At 42.2% G+C, this 21649-nt stretch overlaps 1 protein-coding gene across 5 annotated transcripts in view; it reads left to right on the forward strand.

The window, feature by feature from the left end:
• PCNX1 (pecanex 1) overlaps window positions 1–9635 on the forward strand; it is a 129489-nt gene extending 119854 nt beyond the window's left edge. For all 5 annotated transcript variants that reach the window (XM_028508014.2, XM_036011624.1, XM_036011619.1 and 2 more), the window contains 5 exons: window positions 213–487; window positions 2061–2266; window positions 2756–3198; window positions 3605–3745; window positions 3962–9635. In XM_028508014.2, coding sequence (XP_028363815.1) covers window positions 213–487; window positions 2061–2266; window positions 2756–3198; window positions 3605–3745; window positions 3962–4102 — 1206 coding nt within the window. In that variant the 3' untranslated portion in view covers window positions 4103–9635. The remainder of the gene's footprint in view (window positions 1–212; window positions 488–2060; window positions 2267–2755; window positions 3199–3604; window positions 3746–3961) is intronic.
• The last annotated feature ends 12014 nt before the right edge of the window (window positions 9636–21649 follow it).

Consider the following 21649-nt stretch of genomic DNA (forward strand, 5'->3'; position numbering starts at 1 on the left):
TACAGAAGAAATACTCTGTAGGTGCTTATTTTTAACAGCCTGCTAATGGCAGTGTAAAATTGGCTAACCTGTTCAAATGTGACCTATTTCTACTTGTTTCCTGCTTTTCACAGTTGATTGTCATAACGTCTTTTGTATCCCTCCCCTTTCTGTGTTTATGTGAATTTCATTCCCAGCCTCTTAACGTCATTCCGGTGTGCTCTGGTTTTCAGGTGAATAAGGAGTGTGTCCGTGGCCTTTGGGCAGGGCAGCAGCAGGAGCTGGTATTTCTGCGGAACCGCAACCCCGAGAGAGGCAGCATCCAGAATGCGAAGCAGGCTCTGAGAAACATGATAAACTCGTCTTGTGATCAGCCTATCGGCTACCCAATTTTTGTCTCACCACTGACGACTTCTTACTCTGACAGCCATGAACAGCTTAAAGAAATTCTTGGGGGACCTATCAGTTTGGGAAATATCAGAAACTTCATAGTGTCAACCTGGCACAGGTGAGCTATGGGTTTGCACATTTCAGCAGTGGTGTATCCTGACCCTCGAGCTAGGCCTTGTGTGTTAGCGTCACCTGGAAAGTTTTCAGAAAAAATACACATTCCACGGCACAAGATCAATCTATTGTATCTGAACTTTAGGAAGTAGAGTCTGAGCATTTTTATCTTCAAATGTTTGTTAGATAAACCTAATGTACAACTCTGGTTAAGAGCCCCTGCTTTAGCATTTAATACAGTCTTGACTAACCCCTTTTGTTTAATTTTTATTTGCAGCCTATTGCTGCTGTTAGAATGTGTGGTCAGCAAACAAGACAAATTAGAGAAAAACATGAGAAATTTGTGCAGATTAATTACTTCTGTTTTATTCCATTCTGGCAGTAGGGGGAGCACTCCACCCACGTAACAACTCCAGTCTTGCAGGCAGAGGCTGCTGCCATTTTCACGGCCCAGTCATCACTCAAATCTCAGATCTGCAGTGTGTCTTCAGGAATGGGCATCCGTCTTTGCTCTGCATTTAGTCTAGTGAATCATGGCGTGTGGTGTAGGAGCATCCTGATTTGGTGATAGGTGATCAAAAAATCGCAGAGTATTCTCTTCAGTTCCTTAAGAATTGTTCAGATCCTTAAATCAGAGCTTAAGAAAAACAGGATCTGAGATTAGAGCAATAAACTCTGAAATACGTGTTTTTATTTTTTTTAATGTTTTATTTATTTATTTTTAGAGAGGGAAGGGAGGGAGATAGAGAGAAAAATATCAGTGTGCGGTTGCTGGGGGGTATGGCCTGCAACCCAGGCATGTGCCCTGGCTGGGAATCAAACCTGCGACACTTTGGTTCGCAGCCCGCACTCAATCCACTGAACTATGCCAGCCAGGGCTAAATATGTGTTTTTAAATTCTGCTGGGAATACTCAGTATTCAAGAGTAAGGCTTCACCGTCTTAACATCAGTCCCCATTCAGACAGGAGCAAGGACACAAAACAGGGTAGTATTCACAGAAGTTCTTTAGAAAACAGGCATTGCCATGGAATTGCCTTGTTTGCCCAGGACTGAGGGCCAAACGAGGGACGCTGGATTTTCACTGCAGAAACCAAGACAGTTGTGGGAGATGGGATAGTCAGTCCCCTCCCACATAAAAAAATAAAAGAAAGGAGGAGGCGTCGCTGCAGCAGCTCCCTTCAGATGCACTGCGGCATAAATTAGGTTTAGTTTAAATAAATTGGGTTTTGGGCTGTTTCATACTTCAGAGGCGCTGAGTAGACACCGGCAAGAATTCTGTTTCCAGCTGTGACCTTAATGGTACGACTGTGTCACGTGCAGTTCTTGATTAAGGTGCGGGAAAGGTGACAGATGGAGGGTGTAATAGTGAAATGGATGGGGAGTGTCGAGGCGGTGAGTGTAAGGGGAGGGCAGGAAAGCACAACAGACTTTGTGTTTCTAACGTTGATGGCACCAGAGAGACTTTCCACGGTGAACATGAATAGCACTAAGCACTCGGGACAGCTAAAAATGAATAAAATACCTTAATTTGAAGTGCTCTTGGGATAATGCTTCCCGCTCTGGTATTTGTTCCTAGGTTACGGAAAGGTTGTGGAGCTGGGTGTAACAGCGGTGGCAATATTGAAGATTCTGATACTGGAGGCGGAACTTCTTGCACCAGTAACAATGCAACAGTTGCCAACGATCCTCACAGCACAGTGTCCCCAGGAAGCACAGGAAACTCAGGCCAGGGGCCCGGAGCAGGACTCCACCCGCCCGTCACATCTTACCCTCCAGCACTCGGTAATGTGGAACAGAATGGTGCAAATACCTCTTGGTCATGGGGCTCAGGGTATGTGTGCAGAGGATGGCATGTTACCTGCTTGGAAGTAATATAAATTGAATATTTTGTTTGATTCACAGTTGGACATTATTATGTATTTATATTAATCATTTTATACAAATAAATATGTATATTATTTAAAATATTTATTTCAAAGTATCTATTTTAAAGGCTAATAATTTATTTAACTTCTCTCCAAGCCTTTTGACAAAGGACACAGAAAAACCTATTCGGCATCTGATAATTCATACGTAACCCCTTAGTGTATACGAAAACTATACTGCGGTGTCACCATCTGTAGGCAGTGTAGCTTGTCATTGGGATAGGTCCTAAGGATATTAATACTATAGTTGGAGAAATAGTCTTAGAAAGTCTTAGAATCTGTTTAAAAAAATACCCGTGTTTGGATCATCCCACTTAGAATGGGTGCTATGTTTCCCGTTCCCCAGGCACCAGCCACAGCTCCCACTCTGTGCAGTCAAGCCTGGTCAGACAGTCCCCGGCTCGGGCCTCAGTCGCCAGCCAGTCGTCTTACTGCTACAGCAGCCGGCACTCCTCCCTCCGGATGTCCACCACGGGGTTCGTGCCCTGTCGGCGCTCTTCCACCAGTCAGATATCGCTTCGAAACTTGCCATCCTCCATCCAGTCCCGCCTGTCCATGGTGAACCAGATGGAGCCCTCCGGCCAGGGTGGCACAGCCTGCCTGCAGCACGGCCTGCCTTCCTCCAGCAGCTCCAGCCAAAGCATCCCAGCCTGCAAACACCACACCCTCGTGGGCTTTCTTGGGACAGACGGGGGTCAGAGCAGCACCTCCGATGCACCGCCAGGCAACACCTTAAGTCCTGCCAATAATTCACACGCCAAAAAGGGGGAGGTGATTTACAGAGTCCAAGTGAGTAAGCCCAGGCTGCTGCTTGCACTGTCCTACACACTTACTTTTATTTCTTTGTTGTGTAAAGGACTCTTGTGAAAACTCGTCTTATATTACTTAGTCTGAACACTAGAACATTTTTGAACGTTTAAAAAAAGCTTCTGCAGTGGGTAAACTGAAAGCAAGCAGTGTTTCGGTGCTGGTGCCTGGCCCCTGCTCTGCCGCTGTCCTGTGGCCATTGCAGTGAGGTCTGCTCAGCAGGCTGAAGGGATTCGGGAGGTGGGTCTTGAGGGTTTTTTTTATTCCATTATAGACAGTGGAGAACTTGAGAGGCACAGAGTCCTGGGAAATTTGTTGGGGATGATACAATTTTTCATCTTCAAGAGAAAAATGAATTGTAAATGATCTAAATTTATTTATAATTTAGATTGTGGATCCCACTCAAATCCTGGATGGGATCAACCTGTCCAAAAGAAAAGAGCTGCAGTGGCCTGACGAGGGCATCCGGTTGAAAGCCGGGAGGAACAGCTGGAAGGACTGGAGTCCGCAGGAGGGAATGGAAGGCCATGTAAGTTCTCCCATGAATGGGCTTCAGTTCTCCTGAGTCACGGGGCACTGGCGTTTTGTAGCTGATGGACTTGTATCCATGTTTTCAGTTGATTTATGTCCTCATGTTTAATTACCTGATAGAACTGCTGCCTCTGATCTTAAGTGAAGGAGAAGAGCTTGTTGAATGTGTTCAAGGTCTCTGCCACTAACTCCTCGTTTCACTCTGAATCATTAGGTGATTCACCGATGGGTGCCTTGCAGCAGGGATCCGGGCACTAGATCCCACATCGACAAGACAGTGCTCCTGGTCCAGATCGATGATAAATACGTGACTGTGATTGAAACCGGGGTCCTAGAGCTTGGGGCTGAAGTGTGAGCCCGTGCTTTATAACTGCATTTCTTGTCCCTCTCAATGCCAAGACTTTGGAGAGAGAGGAGAGCGCAGAAGATGCTTGCAGGGGTCCTTGAGGTCCTGCGGAGGAGAGACTGGAACGCAGACTGGGCCCGGTCACGCACCTCTCCTTTGCCCTTCGCCCTGGCTCCTGTCACTGTCTTCGTCCCCAAATAAAGCTGAAATATTTTTTTTAAGTTAGCTGCCGAGAAAACATTTTGCATGAAGGATAAAGTTCTGTTAAAATACATCCTTTAAAAAAGTTTTTTCTTATGCATTGCCTATGCTTTAAATCAACAAACTTGATTTCTAACTATGATCTCATATTTTCCTAATTTCTTTGCCAAAAATAATTGCCATGTTTTGTCATAGAACACAAAATCCATTTACCTTGATTTTTAAAAACAGACCAGTGTAGAAACCTTCTGTTTGACATACAGCAGTATGAAAGTTTAATGTACAGTGAAAAAGACTATGAACAGATTATCTTATTCCTTGAGCGCTAAAAATTTTAATGAAAAAAAAACTGCACTAATTTTTTTACAACAATGCACTAAAGTCTGAGAGTTCTCAGAACATTTATTTATATATAAAAATAAAATACCATTATTTAAATTGCCTTCGGGATTAGCCCCTTCCCTTTCCTCATAAACACACACCGCAGGAGCCGCGCTGCCCGTTTCCGTTAGTGGTCCGCACTTCACGCCAGCACAGTGGATGCTTTCTTTACGATGGGCACTGAGTCTCGAGAGAGACGTAGCTTCATCATGGGTGTTTCCGGAGCCGGCACCCGTGAGCCCGTCCTGTGGACACTGCCGCCAGGTCTGGTGTCTGCACCGCAGTCAGGCTCCCGTGCGGTGAGCGCCCGGGCCCTCTGCCGCCCTCCCCCACCAGGCCAGCTCTGTGGGGGTCGGTCCTGGGAAGAAAACACCTGTGCTTTTCAAAGAAGAAAATGAACGTCCAGGAATTTATTTAAAGAAAGGATTGATTGCCTTTTGTTTTAAGAGTTCTTAGCTCTTGAAGTTATTCACGTGCAGTTGGGTTAATCAAGTAAAATTTTTTCAAACAAAATTATCCAAATGGTGCAGTTCTTATTGTTATATCCCTCTTTCATAGCTTTGTCTTTTATTTTTCTCTCTCTCCTTTTTCTATTACTTGAATTTTATTTCTTGTAATTTATAGCATTTACCTGTAATTTGAAATATTTATAACTGAAATTGACTTAATTCATATGTTGTCTCATAACTTAAATTTTATTTTTTTAATGCATGTATTCAGGGAAATATATAACCCAGATTTACAATTGGGCTAGGTGGGAACTGCAATTTATATTTGTCAACTGTTGGCATTTTTAAAATCCTTCAGAAACTTGACCTTGTTAAGTGAAAAAGAACACTGTATGTTTCCTCCGAGCGTTCAGGAGCAGCCATCTCTCTACCTCCTGAATGACAATGGAGGCGAAATTGATCTTCGTCAAACATTTTGTTTCATCTGATAGATCCCACGTGTTAACTGTATCGGCATGTGACACTAGCCATATTCCAAGTACTCACTAGCCACACATGCCCATTGGCTTCTGTACTGGACAGCATAGGTTTAAAGGATCTTTTTGATGAGGTGACAGAAGAGAGAAACTGTTGTTCTACTGTGGTGCACGTTGTACGGTGCAGCATAACACTCCAGTGGAAGGAATGAAACGGTTAACGTAGAGCATCTTACTGCATTTCCACCCGAAACCTATTTATCTTTCCTTGTTCTAATTTAAAACTGCGGCCGTTCCTCAGAGCCCAGTGTGCCTTGTGCTGACGTTTCCAGACTTCACGCTCTGCAAGATTCGCTGTTCAAACACGTCAGATGGTTTTCTGAACCTTCACTCAGAGGTGCCCTTTCTAAATTGACCAAAGTGTGTTTTCCTGATAGTATCATTCTATTGTGTATTGGCCTCTTTTTGGCAAATCTGTAGTATGCCATTAAGATTCAGGCTTTTTCTTTTGTCTTCTGAAACGGAATATATGATTATCTATCTGTATAGATATATATTTATTTAAAATCTTCTCAAAGGAGTTGCGCTCCCTGCTGCTGGTTCCCTCAGAAACAAATGTGGTCCTTCTGTGGTCATTGCCTTGGTGAGAGGGTAAGTGGAGCCTTTTTCAGTCTTAAGGGGAAATTAATTCATTTTCCTGTATAGGAGAAAAATCTGAATTTCAGATGATTCAATCTGAAGGGCTAGAGTTATTTTTATTCCTAGCCCTCCACCTCCTACACCCAATTGTTAAACATATCACACACTCCAAAAGTCAGATTTCAAATGCCAAACTAGATTTTATATGGAACATACATGTATTGGGGCAGCAACTGGTGGACATTTTTCTAAAAAATTGAATTTTGTTAACTGGTAGCCCTGTAGTGAGTGTTCATGAAATAACAATCCTAAGGAGAACCCTGTTCTTATTTTTTAAGCCTAAAACTGATGGTCTTTTAAAAATTATAATACTTTTCTAATAATTACGTCAAGGGAAATAGGGATAATTAAAGAAAAATTTGTGTCTTAACAATAATTTGACCTAAATTATCCCATGGAAATACACATACTTAAATTGATCATACGTGTCTCAACTCCGCGGACCCGCAGAAGAGTGAGCCACCTGTCAGGCGCCCGGCCTCGCTTTCCGTTAGCATGAGAGACCCCGGCGCACGCACGGGCAATGGGCTCTTCCGTGCACCGTCGCCGACGCTCTTGGAGTTGCGTGAATTCAAAGTGAGAATAGGTCATTGAAACACTAACATTTTATTCATTTCTTTCAAATGAGCTTCATTAATATCTGGCTTTTTTTGTTATTTGATTTTATTTTTTTTCCTTTGAGGGAGAGTCCCGTAATGGGTATAAATTGTTAGCGTCTCTTTTTGTTTCTTCTCATTCAGTGGCAAAAATAATTTTATAACTCAAAATTAAGCTTTTGGTTAATCTTCCTGCTTACTTGATAAAACTTTAAATGGTCACTTTTTTTTCTAAAGAACTCTTAATTTTGTTAAGGGCCTAGATTAATTCGTTGGTATTTAAGGGTCTTGGGAGAAGAGGTGGTGAGGGGTTTTCTTATGGGAAGAGGAGATTAGTTACCTTTCAGGAAACCATTGAACCAATTTCATCAGCATTCTACCTTCTTTGGGTTTCCATTGCTGGAAGATTAACTTCTGTTTGGTTTGAAGTATTTTTAAAAATAGTTCAAGTATACCTGAAAAACTACTACTAATCTTTGAAACAGAAGGAGACAGTGAGTGAGATACTCCAAGGAAAATTTCTCTGTACTAAATGTCAGGCAATGAAAATACTATACAGCCTGGCTGGTGTGGCTCAGTGGATTGAGCGCCAGCCTGAGAACCAAAGGGTCACTGGCTCGATTCCCAGTCAGGGCACATGCCTGGGTTGCAGGCCAGGTCCCTGGTGTTGGGGGCATGTGAGAGGCAGCCAGTCGATGAGTCTCTCACACATTGATGTTTCTCTCCTTCCCTTTCTGTCTCTCTAAAAATAAGTAAAATCTGTACAGAAACAAGAAAATACTGTACAAATTTTTATATAGGAAACTACATCTCATTAAGAAAATGTTATCTTTCTTCCTGGGTTGGTTTATTTTCACATTTCATTTTGAAATATAAAGAACAGCCTCAAATCTAAGCAAGTGTAGCTTAGCCTTAATAAATCCTACTTTGCTTCTGAGCAGCATCCTTCTGCCTGTCTCAGAGATTTTTCATTAGTGGATCGCTGCATTGAGTCATTCATCCAGAGCTGGGTCTTTTAAATTTAGGCTTTTCTGAGTCTAAAATCATCTTGTGCTTTTAGTTAACTTTCAAAAATCCTTCCTCCTAAATATGTGACTTGAGAAAAGATGACCTAGTGATTTTGAGAGAGAATTCTTTGCATTTGTATGTACTAAGCTATAAATTGCAGCCCAGGTTGGCGATTGCTTTCGTGGTTGTTTTCATTACTTTTTCGTGAGTGTGGGCAAAGTCCTCCCCCCTTTTTTTAAGTCTTCAGTACTCATTCATAGTTGTTTTTTTAACAGTGCAATGTGATATCATAAAATTATTTTGCCTGGACACAGACCCAGTCAGATATTTTTTGATAGGATACGTTGTTCAAATGAGATATAAAACATCCATTTTTTATTTAGAGGCTTCTCCTTTAATTCCAAGGAGAGGGGAGAAAAGAGCATCAATCCAGGCCGAGATGATACTTGGGACCTGTTAATGAACTTTGAGCTTTCTGTTTCAGTCACATGTAGAATTGATTTTATTGATCTGGAGAAAGAGGAAAATTAGATATTACCATGTATTGGTGCAGCATAAATTTTAATATGTTGGATATGTATAGTGGGTTTTTTTCAAATATTAGAAAACCAGCCCTTCTTTCTTTCTTTTTAAAGGAACAATCTAGCTGATAAACATCTAGACCTTCTCATTTTTACCTTATTCAATATTTAGGCAAGAACTGTGATTGAGAAGGAATTTATTATACAGATAGATCTGCCAGGTATGTGACTGGAGTATGGTTTTTGCTTAAAACCAGCATTTATCTTCTGCTTTGAATCACCTCATCAGAACATCTGTAAAGAATCCTATGTGATCAGAATTTCTTTTCATTGCTTATCGGCCACATATTCTTTCTGGAGTAGAGTAAGTAAGTTCTGTTTGGGAGCCGGACTTCTTCCTCTGCCACTTGGTGAGAGCAGCATGGCCCCGGGGGAGCCAGAGCTGACTCTCGTCACAGGGCTGCGTGACAGCTCTGTCCTAGGACTTAGGCCTGTTTCATGGGGTTGTGCTCTTTGTCTCATGCCTCAGCCCCATACCTGACAAGGTGTGATTCCATGAAGCCACGCTAGGTAAGGAACACAGGGCGTCGAGGTCGCGATGAGGATGGCTGTCCCGGTGTTGCCAGCACAGACGGGGTGATGACCGGGAGTTCACAGTGGAGAGGCGGGAGAGAATGAGGCTGCTGCCCCCGGGGACTCCTGGGTTCAGTGTACTTGTGTTAAATGAGGTTCTCTACATTACAGAGCTTGATTCTAATTCTATACCCAAATAATAGAAATGGGGGCAAAATCATGTCTGCTTATGCTTCTTCGAAGCTTGTAGTTTAAATAAAAGTAAATTGTAAGAACTGATACACAAGCCTGGCAACGAGCTGTACGTGAGGAGACGGAAGGGGGAGCGCCAGTGAGGGTTCTAGGAAGGTGGGCGTGAGGGCAGACAGCGGCTCTCTCTTCTCTGACCACAGGCTCTGACAGGCTGGCCGCCTCTGCCAGCATTCGGCAGAAACCAGAGCGAAGGGTGTATGTACTTGCGTGTGTCTGCGAGTGTGTATGTGTCTTGAGTGTTTTGTTATTCTCAAGTTTGTAAATACTGTAGTTGTTTAAAATGAAAAATAAAAGCTGAGATTGTTTCTTTTTTCCTTGCAAATATATTGCATCAAAAATACAGCATTGACAGATAAAACACTGAGGAAATAAAAGTTTTTTCATTTTGCCTTCTGTCCACTTTTGTCAAATTAAGAAAAATGAGAGTATGCCATATTAAGCTCTGCATAGCATATTTTAAAAATATGTACTTGATTCTGAAATAATAAGCTTTGGCCTGTAAACATACAATTCATCTTACCATAGAAATGTATATATTTCATATTAAAAGGATATCTTTTTATGGTAAAAAGGTGATCATTTACATCTATGAAATTTATCTGAATGTGTCATACTAATGATAAAATATTAGATGGAGCATGTAGGATGATAAGTGTATATACGAGGTCTGTCCAGAAGGTATCCACCCATGTAACATTAAAAGAGACGTTTATTGAAGAAGACATAAGAAACACTGTACACAGGACAATGACACCTCAGTCCCCATCAAAGTAGGCACCTTGGGACCTCACACAGTTCTCTCAATCACCATCATATTTTTTTGAATCTCATTGATGGTTTGAAGTCACTGCCTTTCAAAGGGTGATTTTAGTTTTGGGAAAAGCCAGAAGTTGCAAAACTAGGCTCTAGGGGGACTGAGTCACTGGGTGATTTGATGTTACACAAAAAAACTGCATGAGATGTGATACATGAGCACTGTCATGTTGAAGCTGCCAGTCACCTGTTGCCCATAGCTGCGACCTTCTGAATCAACTGGATAGACGCTGTGAAGGAATATGCAAGCTTAACACAAAATTTGATGCAGATCTGTTGCTCTACTCGCTCAGTCATTTTGAATGCAACAGCCACACAGTACACATGCTCACTCAATGACTTCTACCGCCCCCACTGACTAGTACAGTTAAGTCATTGTTCACGCATGCGCATTCAAGTCCATTCTTGGCTGCCAGGTTCCATTGATGTCACATAAAGTGTTCTCATATATTAACAATAGCCGGGCTTTTCCTGGACAGGCCTCATGTTCATTATATTACACCGAATTACAGTGCGCACACACAAAAATGTAGATTATGGTCATCAAAGGCAGATGCTAACAGGTGTGTACTAACCCACTGATTTGATATATAATACAGGAAATGCAAGCCGACTTAAAATGAGAGTAGATACACTCTTGCTTAGATCACGTATTAAGCCTTTAGTGAGTCGTTTTAACTGTAAGTTATAACCCCGAGTCCCAAACAGTTCACTGTCTTCCTGCCCAGGACCACAGTGGCACAACTGCAGGTGGAGTGGTATTTAGTCTTAAAGGACAGTATTTTTTTCTAGTGACAGGAAATACGAAACACATCTTCAAAAGAAGGAATTCTCCGTGTTTGTAAGCCACATTAATCTTAGACCCAGAGATTCAAAGGGAGGTTGACATGAAATTCGGGTCCCTTAAAATCTCTTTGTTATTCTTAAAGTACAGTTTACTTTAGATTTTTCCTCCTGAAGGCTCCAAAAATGTTCTGCTAACCTGTAGCCAGTGAATCTCACCACATAGAAGCGTTCTCCGGGAAAAGTAACACACCTTGTAAAGTAAGGGCCATGACCAGATGTTGTTCTTTATCTCCCCTTCATACGTGCTTATTAAAGGAAACTATATGTAACTAAACTTGATATTTGGGGAAATGTAATTTGGTACAAGAGGGCCCCTAGGTTGCTTTGTAATTTCTCAGGATATACATTAACAAATGGTAAGAGATGAATCCATCTTGTCTGGAAGCCTTTTAAGAAACCCTTCAGTGTTAGTTGCCCAGGAAATTGTCCCCAAAAGGAAACGTCATTCTTAAGGCCAGGGTTCCTTTTTGCTTCTGAGAACACTGTATGAATACAGAGTAACTGGCCCACACCAGAATGCGCTGGTCTCCAGATCCAACCCTGGGCATGCGCTCTCTCCACCTGCCTCTATCGGATAAAGCTAACATCCCGGGACAGCACTAGATGTGAGCAGATACCGAGGAGTGCCTCTGTGTGTAACACAGTCGGCCCTTGAGCAAAACAGGTAAGAACTGTGCAGACTTTTCAATAAATGCACAGCCCTCTGTATCCCTGGTTTTACATCTGCAGATTCTACCAACAGTGGGTTGAAAATATAGTACTTTCGATCCCTGGTTGGGGGTGGGTGGATGCAGAGGGCTGACTACGCGTCCACAAGTCCTGGCACCAATTCCCTGCAGATGGCAAGGGACGGCTGAAGTTTGGGGGAGTCAGAAGTGACGCGTGGATTTTCGACTGCGTGGGAGTTGGCGCCCCTCACCACCACATTATTCAGCGGTCAGCTGTACCGTGGTTAGCGGGTTTGCTCTCCCCAGCCGCCACTTCGCAGCGGGCGACGCAGTGTGCCACGAAAGTCCCAAAGGGAATCCACAGCGTAGCACGAGTGTCAACAGTCAGGGGCATCTTCAGACAAAACGGAGATTCGTCTAGCTTATAAATTTGGGAGTGGCTCTTTGTAAAAATCAATAGAAACGGTATTTTTTAAAATAGTTCTGAATGTTTACTTGGGAGGCTTATAGTTACAAGAAAGAGAGAACCCAGTTCGACAGACATTGGCTCAGAGGCAGGTTTTTCGGGATTGGTTTATTGGTGTTACTCCAGGTCTGTACGTCTGTAATTTTCTCAACTCTGCCCTCCTGTGTCTGCTGCCTTTCTCTTCCGGCTGGGCCCAGGTGTCTGTTTCCAGACCTTAGGACATACACATCATCATTCAGGAAAAAAATGCGTCCTGTTCCCTGTCTTGAGTGTTAAAATTTTGCAGAAGCCTCAGCATGTTATTCCTTGCATTTCATTGATACAAGATTTGACAAATGCAAGATCCTTAACTTGCCCCGAAGTCCTGATTTTCTCAACTAGTCACTGACAGGAGGAACAAAACCACCGTGATTGGCTTGGAAATCAGAGCCTCGCTAGGAACCTGGAGTCCGTTCCCCAAACTGTGGTTGCCTGCAAGGAGTTGACCACATGTCGACAACTGATCTCTGTGTACATTTCCAAAACTTGAGTATTGTTTTCAAGAAACAGGCTTGGACCACCTAAGAAATACGGCATTTCATTTAGAATTCATGTAGGAGGTCCACCAGCAGGATTATCTGGATCTAGAATGATCTTTAGGAGGCTTTTAAATATGGGTTTGGTTTCAAAGGACTATCCATGTATTCTACTCTTATTTTAGTTGGTTTTGGTAAATTGAGTTTCTCTGGGATTGCAGTTCTCAAACATTTTGGTTTTTGAATACTTTTACATTTTAGACAATTATAGAGGCCCCTCAATAATTTATGTGGCTTGCATCGATATTTATTGCATTAGAAATTAAAACCATGTGATATCTTTTAAACCATGTGATTAAAACCAGTAATATCTTTACTTAGAAAGATATTATTTCTAAGTAAACTAATAACTCATTACATGTTAAAATTTTATTTAAAATAATGCTTCCAAGTGAAGAGTTATATGACATCTGAATATTCTGTGTCTACCTACAATATGTTGCATTATGTTATTTTGGTTGAAACACATGAAGAAAACAGCCTCACACATGTATACAGTTGCAAAAGAGGGAAGTATTTTAATAGCCTTTTCAGATAATTAATTGATATTCTTGCTTTGCTACATTGTGCTTTCATAAAATTGGACAAGTGGTAGTTTCTTAAAGGTTAGTTGCATTGTAGAATCCCATTTGTACTGGATTACATTAAAATCCATTGGTTTATCTTGAAATGGATCTTTCACCTGTTTGTGGTTTTATAAGATCATTTATTGATTACTTAGACAGGAATCATTCCCTGAGTTATGCAGATCTTCCAAATCTTGAGAAATTTTATATTACAATATAAAAAACACATTTATTCATATCAACTTTGGCTTAATCAGCTATACTTTTATCTGCAAGCTATAAAGCTCACGGGGGCAGATTCTAATTTTAGGTCAAAAGCTCTCATTTTATCATCGGTAACAAATACTGTCAGTTGTTTCCCTCGAAGCAGCAGGCTCACTTCATTTTTGAGAAAATGTCAAATGCTGAAGTCTGAATAGCTACAGTTTGCCCCTTGGCCATTCTCTCAGGGAAAAATGGCGTTTCATGAAAACACGTGACCAGCTCAGCTCGTAACTCCGCCACCAACGGGCTGTTCTCTGAAAAAGACTCTGCTTCGATGTGCTGAAGAAATGCTTTGTGCATACTTCCCATTTTGCCACACAGAATATTAAAACTATGTCTTGGAGGAACGGGATTTAATGAAAACGTGTTCTACTGTTTCATCAAGGACACTGATTTTTCCTCATGGTGGTAAAGGGTACAGTGGCTACTAGAACAGTTTTGCACTGTGGCCTCGATTCCTGCTAAATAAAAAAGGCATCTGCTGGTTCCTCACCACTTCCTTTGCAAATCATTGGAAAGCTTAATGCAGCAAAAAAGGCAGATGATGAGTTAGTGTTAAGAAAATAATTTTCATCGCATGGATTCCTCGAGAGGGTTTGGGGCACTCTCGAGCGTCTGCAAACCACACTGTGAGAGTCGCTATTACAGGAACACGTCCAGCACATTTTCCGATTCATGGGCATAAGGTGGTTCCTAATATCTTTCATGTTTGTGGTGTCTGTCACGTCTGTAAGGATGTCCCTGCTTTCATTCCTTATGCTGATTCTGTTGCCTTCTCTTTCTTGGTTAGGCCTAAGGAAAAATTACCTTTTCAAAGGCCCGACTTTGGCTTTGTTCATCCTTTGTTTTCTGTTAGTTTAATTTTATTTATTTTTACATTTGTATTTATTTCTTCATTTTCTGGCTTAGTTTGCTATTTTTCTAATTTCTTTTTTTTAAGATATTTATTTTTAGAGAGGAGAAAAGAGGGAGGAAAAGAGAGAGAGAGAACATCAGTATGTGGTTGTTTCTTGTGCATCTCCTACTGGGGACCTGGCCCGTAGCCCAGGCAAGTGCCCTGACTGGGAATCGAACCAGCAGCCCTTTGGTTCACAGGCCAGTGGTCAGTCCACTGAGCCACACCAGCCAGGGCTCCGTTTCTAACTTCTTGAGATGAACAGTCAGCTCCTTGGCTTTTAGCCCTTGTAGTTTTCATATTCATTCTAAGGCTGCACGTTTCTCTTCCACCACTGCAGCAAACAAGCATTGCTATGTCATATTTTCATTCCCAATCATTATCAGTTTTCATTATGATTTCTAATTACCTAATTTCATTATGACTTCTCCTTTGACCCATGGTTTAATTAGACCCATATTGACTAATTTTCAAATACTTGGTGATTTTCTAGTTATTGCTTAATAACTATGGCCAGAGAAACTCTGTATGATAGAATCCTTTGAAGTTTGTTTAGCCTTGCTTTCTGGCTCAGTATTTTGTCAATCTGATAAATGTTCCAATGGGCATTTGGGAAAATAATGTGTATTCTGCAGTATGAAAGTATTCCATACCAAATACATCAACTAAGTCTGTTTTGTTTTGTTATTCAGATGCTGTATATTCTTACTGATTTTTTAATCTATATAGATTGATTTCCTCTTTTACTTATATCAAATTTTGAATTATATATTTTGAGTCTACATTATTAGGTGCATATAAATTTGAAAGATTTCTTTTGTCAATTGACACTGTTAAGCACTGTGAAGTGCCCTCTTCATTTCTGGTAATAGTTGCCCTAAACCTTGCTTTATCTGATGTTGGTATATAGCTTAACAGGTTTGTGTAGTATAACTTTATGCGTTCTTTCAAATTTTCTTCAAAGTTATATACACCCTATTATATTCAGGGTGTACTCTTATAAACCACCATATAGTTAGGATTTTTTATTTTGACATTGTTTTTTATTTATCTTTTATATTTTATTGATTATGCTATTACAGTTGTCCCATTTTCTCTCCCCTTTATTCTCCCCCACCCTGCACCCCCTCACAGCACCACCACCCCCAACTTAGTTCATGTCCATGGGTCATACATATAAGTTCTTTGGCTTCTCTATTTCCTATACTGTTCTTAACCTTCCCTGTCTATTTTGTACCTACCATTTATGCTTATTTCTTGTAACTTCCCCCCCATTCTCCCCCTTCCTCCTCCTCACTAGTAACCCTCCATGTGATCTCGATTTCTCTGAGTCTGTTCCTGTTCTAGTTGTTTACTTAGTGTTTTTTTTTTAGGTTCAGTTGTTGATAGTTGTGAGTTTGGTGTCATTTTACTGTTCATATTTGTGATCATCTTATTTTCCCTAGGTAAATCTCTTTAACATTTCATATGATAAGGCCTTGATGATGATGAACTCCTTGAACTTGACCTTATCTGGGAAGTACTTTATCTGCCTATCCATTCTAAATAATAGCTTTGCTGGATAGAACAATCTTGAGTGTAGGTCCTTGCTTTTCATGACTTTGAATACTTCTTTCCAGCCCCCTTTTGCCTGCAGGGTTTCTTTTGATAAATTAGCTGCTAGTCTTATGGGAACTCCTTTGTAGGTAACTGTCTCCTTATCTCTTGTCACTTTTAAGATCCTCTCCTCTTTAATCTTGGGTAGTGTAATTATGATGTGCCTTGGTGTGGGCACACCAAGGGCACAACTTCCTTGGGACTCTCTGAGCTTCCTGGACTTCCTGGAAGTCTATTTTCTTTGCCAGATTAGGGAAGTTCTCTTTCATTATGTTTTCAAATAAGTTTTCAGTTTCTTGCTCTTCATCTTCTCCTTCTGGAACCCCTTATTCAGATGTTGGAACATTTAAAGATTTCCCAGAGATTCCTCAGTCTCTCCTCATCTTTTTGAATTCTTGTTTCTTCATTCTGTTCTGGTTGAATGTTTATTTCTTCCTTCTGCTCCAAATCCTTGATTTGAGTCTTGGTTTCCTTCCTATCACTGTTGGTTCCCTGTACATTTTCCTTTATTTCACTTTGCATAGCCTTTACTTTTTCCTCTATTTTGTGACCATACTCAACCATTTCTGTGAGCATCCTGATTACCAGTGTTTTGAACTGTGTATCTCATAGGTAGGCTATCTCTTTGTCACTTAGTTGTATTTTTTCTGGAGCTTTGATCTGTTCTTTCATTTGGGCCATTTTTTTTTTTGTCTCAGGGCACCCGTTACATAGTAAGGGGTAGAGCCTTAGGTGTTCACTGGGTGGTGGTGCTGTATGTGGGGCAGGGGTCTGAGAGGGAGCAATGCAGCTTGCTCCACTCTCCACCTACTTTCAGTCACCTCCCTGCTACCCACAAGCAAATCGGGCCCTTCTGGTGCTGGTTCCCAGGTGAGTGGCTTTGTGTATGTTCTAGGACCCTATGTGTCTCTCCAACAAACTCTCCTGTGAAGCTGGGAATTTCTCCTGCTGCTGCAACCCCCACAGGTTTTTACAGCCAGAGGTTTGGAAGCTTTATTTCCCCATGCTGGAACCCTGTGTTGTGGGGTCTATCTCACTCCTCAGGTTTTCCTCCTGGTTTATCAGCATGCAAATGTGGGATCACCTGCTCTGCCAGCTGCTGCCTTGCTGTGAGTCCTCTCCACCCTGGCTGCCCATCTCTGCCCCTCCTACCGGTCTGGGTGAATGTTTCTTCTTTAACTCCTTGGTTGCTGGACTTCCACACAGTTCAATTTTCTGGCAGTTGTGGTTATTGTTTTGTTTTTAGATTTGTTGTCCTTCTTTCATTTGTGGGAGGAGGCAAAGTGTATCTATCCATCTTTATTTTTGACATTGTTTTTTAAATGGAGTATTTAGTCCATTTACATTTAAGATAATAATTGGTATTTTTGGCTAAAATTTACCATTTTACTGTTTGTTTTTTTGTCCCATCTCTTCTATGTATCATTTCTTGCCACATTTTTTAAATGTGTTCTTGCCACATATGCATTATTATACCCATCCCTTTGTTTATTACATATACATCTTTTCAAAAAAATTGCATTTATTGGGGAGACATTGGTTAATAACACTATATTAGTTTCAGGTGTACCACTTCATAACACAACATCTGTATATTCCATTGTGTGCTCACCACTCAGGGTCTAGTCTCCTTCTGTTGCCATAAATTTGACCCCTTTACCCGCTTCATTTCCCCCCCACCCTCCTTCCAACCGCCATTCTGTTTTCTGAATCTGTGAGTGAGTTTTGTGTGTTCATTTGTTGTTTAGTTTTATATCCCACTTTGAGTGAAATCATGTGGTCTTTGTCCCTTTCCATCTGACTTATCTCACTTAGCATGTTACTCTTAAGACCCATCCGTGTTGTTGTAAATGGTATACATTTTTTATTACAACCTTTTAGTGGTTCTTGAAATTACAACGTGTCTACCTCGTACCTTGATACCTCCTGGACTAGTTCCAGTACTACTTATTTTTTGTATTGTCATGCATTTTCAACTCTGTATATTTAAAACTTCAAAGACATTAGTATCATTTAGTAAGACATGCATTAATTTACTTTTACTGTATATTTACTCATTCCGTTGTTCTTGATTCCCTTCTATATCTTTATAGTTTTATGTTTTCATTTAGGGTCATATTTCTTCTGTCCAAAAAGTTCCCTTCACTATTTCTTGGTCTGTAGGTAACAAATTCCCTGAGTTTTTATTTTTCTTAATGTGAAACGTCTCTTTTTAAAAGTTTTTTTTAATAAATCTTAAGCTTTTCTTTTTCTAAGATTTTATTTATTTATTTTTAGAGAGGGAAGTGAGGGAGAAAGAGAGAGAGAGAAACATCAATGTGCAGTTGCTGGAGGTCATGGCCTGCAACCCAGGCATGTACCCTGACTGGGAATTGAACTGTGATACTTTGGTTTGCAGCCCGCGCTCAATCCACTGAGCTATGCCAGCCAGGGCTTTTTAAAAGTTTTTTTGGGTGCAATATAGAGTTCTGAATTGGCAACTACTTTTTTTTTTTTGCACTTCAAAAGTATGATTTTATTGTCTTCTGGCTTTCAGGGTTTCCTTTTAGTCCTACTGTGCTTTTAAAAGGCAGTGGCTTTTACCCTGGATGGGTGGCTCGGTTGGTGGAGCATCATCCAGTACCCAAAAGGTTGCATGTTTGATTCCTGGCTGGGGCATATATGGGAGGCAGCCCATCAATGCTCCTCTGTCACATCAATGTCTTTCTCTGTCTCTGTCTCTCTCTTCCCCCTTACCTCTCCCTATACTCAATAAGAAAAACAAAATCAATAATAAAAAATATCCTCAGTTGATGATGAGAAAAAGGCAATGGCTTTTTATTCAGCTGGTTATTTTTAAGATTTCATTTTTGTCTTTGACTTTTAGTGGTTTTTCGTATTTAGCTTACGTGTATTTCTTGGTATTTGTCTTTCCAAATTTATTCTCTCTTGAATGTTGACCATTATCTCCTCAGGTATTCCTTCTACCACATTGTCCTTCTGTCCCCTTCACACTGCAGTTACAGATACCTTAACCCTTTCCCCGTGTCCTTTGTCTCTGGTGTTCTTCTATGAATTTCTGTCTTTAGTCTCTCCATGTTTCCGTGTGAATATTTTCTTCTGCATGCCTCCCAGTTTATTTGCTCCTTTATCTATGTCTAATCTTCTGTGAACCTGATCTGTTGCATTCATAATTTCAGTTTTTGTATTTTTCAGTTTCAGAATTCCCGATTCTTTCATGTAGCCTTCAGTTAACTATTGATGGTTTCTCTTATTATTTAATTAAACATGTTAATGATCATTATTTTAGAGTTCATGTCTAATAACTTCGATATCTGGATCTCCTGAACATCTGTGGGGAGGCGAGTTGTCTTTTTTCTCTTGTGTCTCAGTCAGTTTTTGTCTTTTGTTTGCATACGTATTTTTGATATGAAATAAAATACTACATGAAAATGTATAGCTCTGGCTGGTGTAGCTCAGTGGGTTGAGAGTGGAGCTGCGAACCAAAGGGTTGCCAGCCTGATTCCCAGTCAGGGCACAGGCCTGGGTTGTGGGCCAGGTCCCCAGTAGGGAGTGCGTGAGAGGCAACCACACATTGCTGTTTCTCTCCCTCTCTCCTTCCCTTCCCCTCTCTCTAAAAATAAATAAATAAAATACATAAAAAGAAAATGTATAGATAATCGAGGCTTGAGTGTTATCATGTAGCCCAAGTAGATTTACTTCAACTTTTGGCAGACAGGGTCAAAAATTAGAGACTGAGCTGATGGAAGGTTGACTCTGGTCTCCCGAGGACCAGTCTATTTCCAGGTCCCCTTTATTGGCATTGCCTGCAGGTGCCAAACGTAAAGCCTGGGTCTCACCCTGGGTGGGCCTAAACTGTAACTATGGCAAGGGCCCTGTGAGAATCCAGGAGCTCCACTCAGCTTCTCAGATGCTCAGCCACTGCCTTCACCTTGGCGATATGGCACCAAATAGCAGTCCTACCTCTCCGGGCTTCCTTTACCTCTGGGGTCTGGGCCCTGAAGGTCATAGTTACTGTAGCAGCCCTCCAGGGCTTTCAAGTACATTTTCACATGCTGCACAGGAAGCTCATTGGGGAGGGCTTTTAGCAGCAACGTGTGAGGGAGCACAAGACACTGGGCTGAACAGAGAAGAAATGGAACTGTGATGCAGTTACAACAAAGACTTGAGTTGAAATCCGTGGGTAGATCTGGGCCCGGGTAGGCTCTTCTGAGATGTTCTGAATGAAAACAAGATGCTGAGAACACTTAACTGGGGAGGGTGATGCCCCTGGTAGCTTGGGGGATGTGTTCCTCCATCCTGAAGTGCAGTTGGGACAAGGCACCACCATATCCACTGTCTCTCTTCTCTCCTTCCTTTGTGGGACATTCTCCCATGACCAGCAACACCTCTGCTAGTCGAGGCACTTACCTGCTCTTACCTCTAGGCCTCCTTGCTAGGATGCCCAGACTCATCCTCGAAAGCCCTGAGTCCCTGGCCACCATGCCCCTCGCAAGCAGTGACTGCTGTACTTAACGGACCATTTTCTATGCAAGGTCAGCAGGGAGTGACCAAGAGACACCGCAGTGTATCCCTTGCATGCTGGGTGTGTTCTCTCCTGCTCCCGTCGTGTGACAGCGGCCCTGCTTCCTCCTGATGATCTGGGTCAAGTGTCTCCAACACGATAATGGCCTCTATCTGTGCCCATTGGTCTCTGAGCACGAAGAACCCAAAGTAACTGGGTGACAGCCACAGCTTAAGGTTGAATGGGACTCTTGCTGTGTCCACAGGTAGGAGTTGTCCCTCTTCAGAAACAGGTTCTTTAGACCCATAAAGATTAAAATTGTCAGTGTAGGGAGCACAGATTCCCAAGTGGGTCATTGGTAAAGATGTTGAGCAGGACAATCCCCATGTCTACCTGCTGGTTCCCAGTCTCATGGATTCTGCCTACTGGGGCCACAGAACCACTAGAATGGTCGTTGATTTAGGAGGTAGTCTGCACCCTGAATGATGGTCCCCCTTCCTCACAGGACATCATTTCCAAGCTGGTGCCTGAGCTGCACCTTTAAAAGGCTACTTGATTGTACTGCGAGGCCAGCAGCTCCTACAGTACGTGACAGGACCGGTGGATCCCATGTGTCCACTGCTCCCTCCTTGTTCTGGCTCAGTGCTACATGAGGTTCTGTACCGGTGGATCCGACACTGTAAACCCTCGTACGAGCACAGCGCTGAAGCCCTGCAACCAGGGAAGGCCAGACTCACACCCAGAGCAGGTGTCAGTTTGGGTCAAGATAAATACCCGCCCCATCTAGAGGAAGGGTCCAATCTGGACAACTCACCCTGGTGTGGATGGCTGTCCTTGAGAGATGGGTGTTGCGCCGAGGGCTCAGCAGCGGCTCCTGCAGCACTCACGTTAAAAGTTTGGCAGCGTCAGTAGCCAGACGGCCTTGCAGGATGGAGTCCCATCGTGTGGCTTCCATTGTTGCCACCACAGCTACTCCTCTCACATACCCACTGTGCCGGCACAGGAGCGGCCAATGGAGAGGACATCAGCGGGCCACATCGTTCGGACTGCCTGGTTGTTGGGTGCCTCCTCCACAGCGGATGCTCGCTGGAGTGCATTCACGTGCGTTCAAAGATCTTCCCACTCTTCGCCCACTTCCACAGATCCACCCACGTGTCTCTACCCTTGCGCCTGACCTCATCTTTCTCCTTCGAGGCCCCAACCAACC

This window comes from Phyllostomus discolor, chromosome 1 (genome assembly GCF_004126475.2).
Source record: "Phyllostomus discolor isolate MPI-MPIP mPhyDis1 chromosome 1, mPhyDis1.pri.v3, whole genome shotgun sequence".
NCBI classification, from domain to species: Eukaryota; Metazoa; Chordata; class Mammalia; order Chiroptera; family Phyllostomidae; genus Phyllostomus; species Phyllostomus discolor.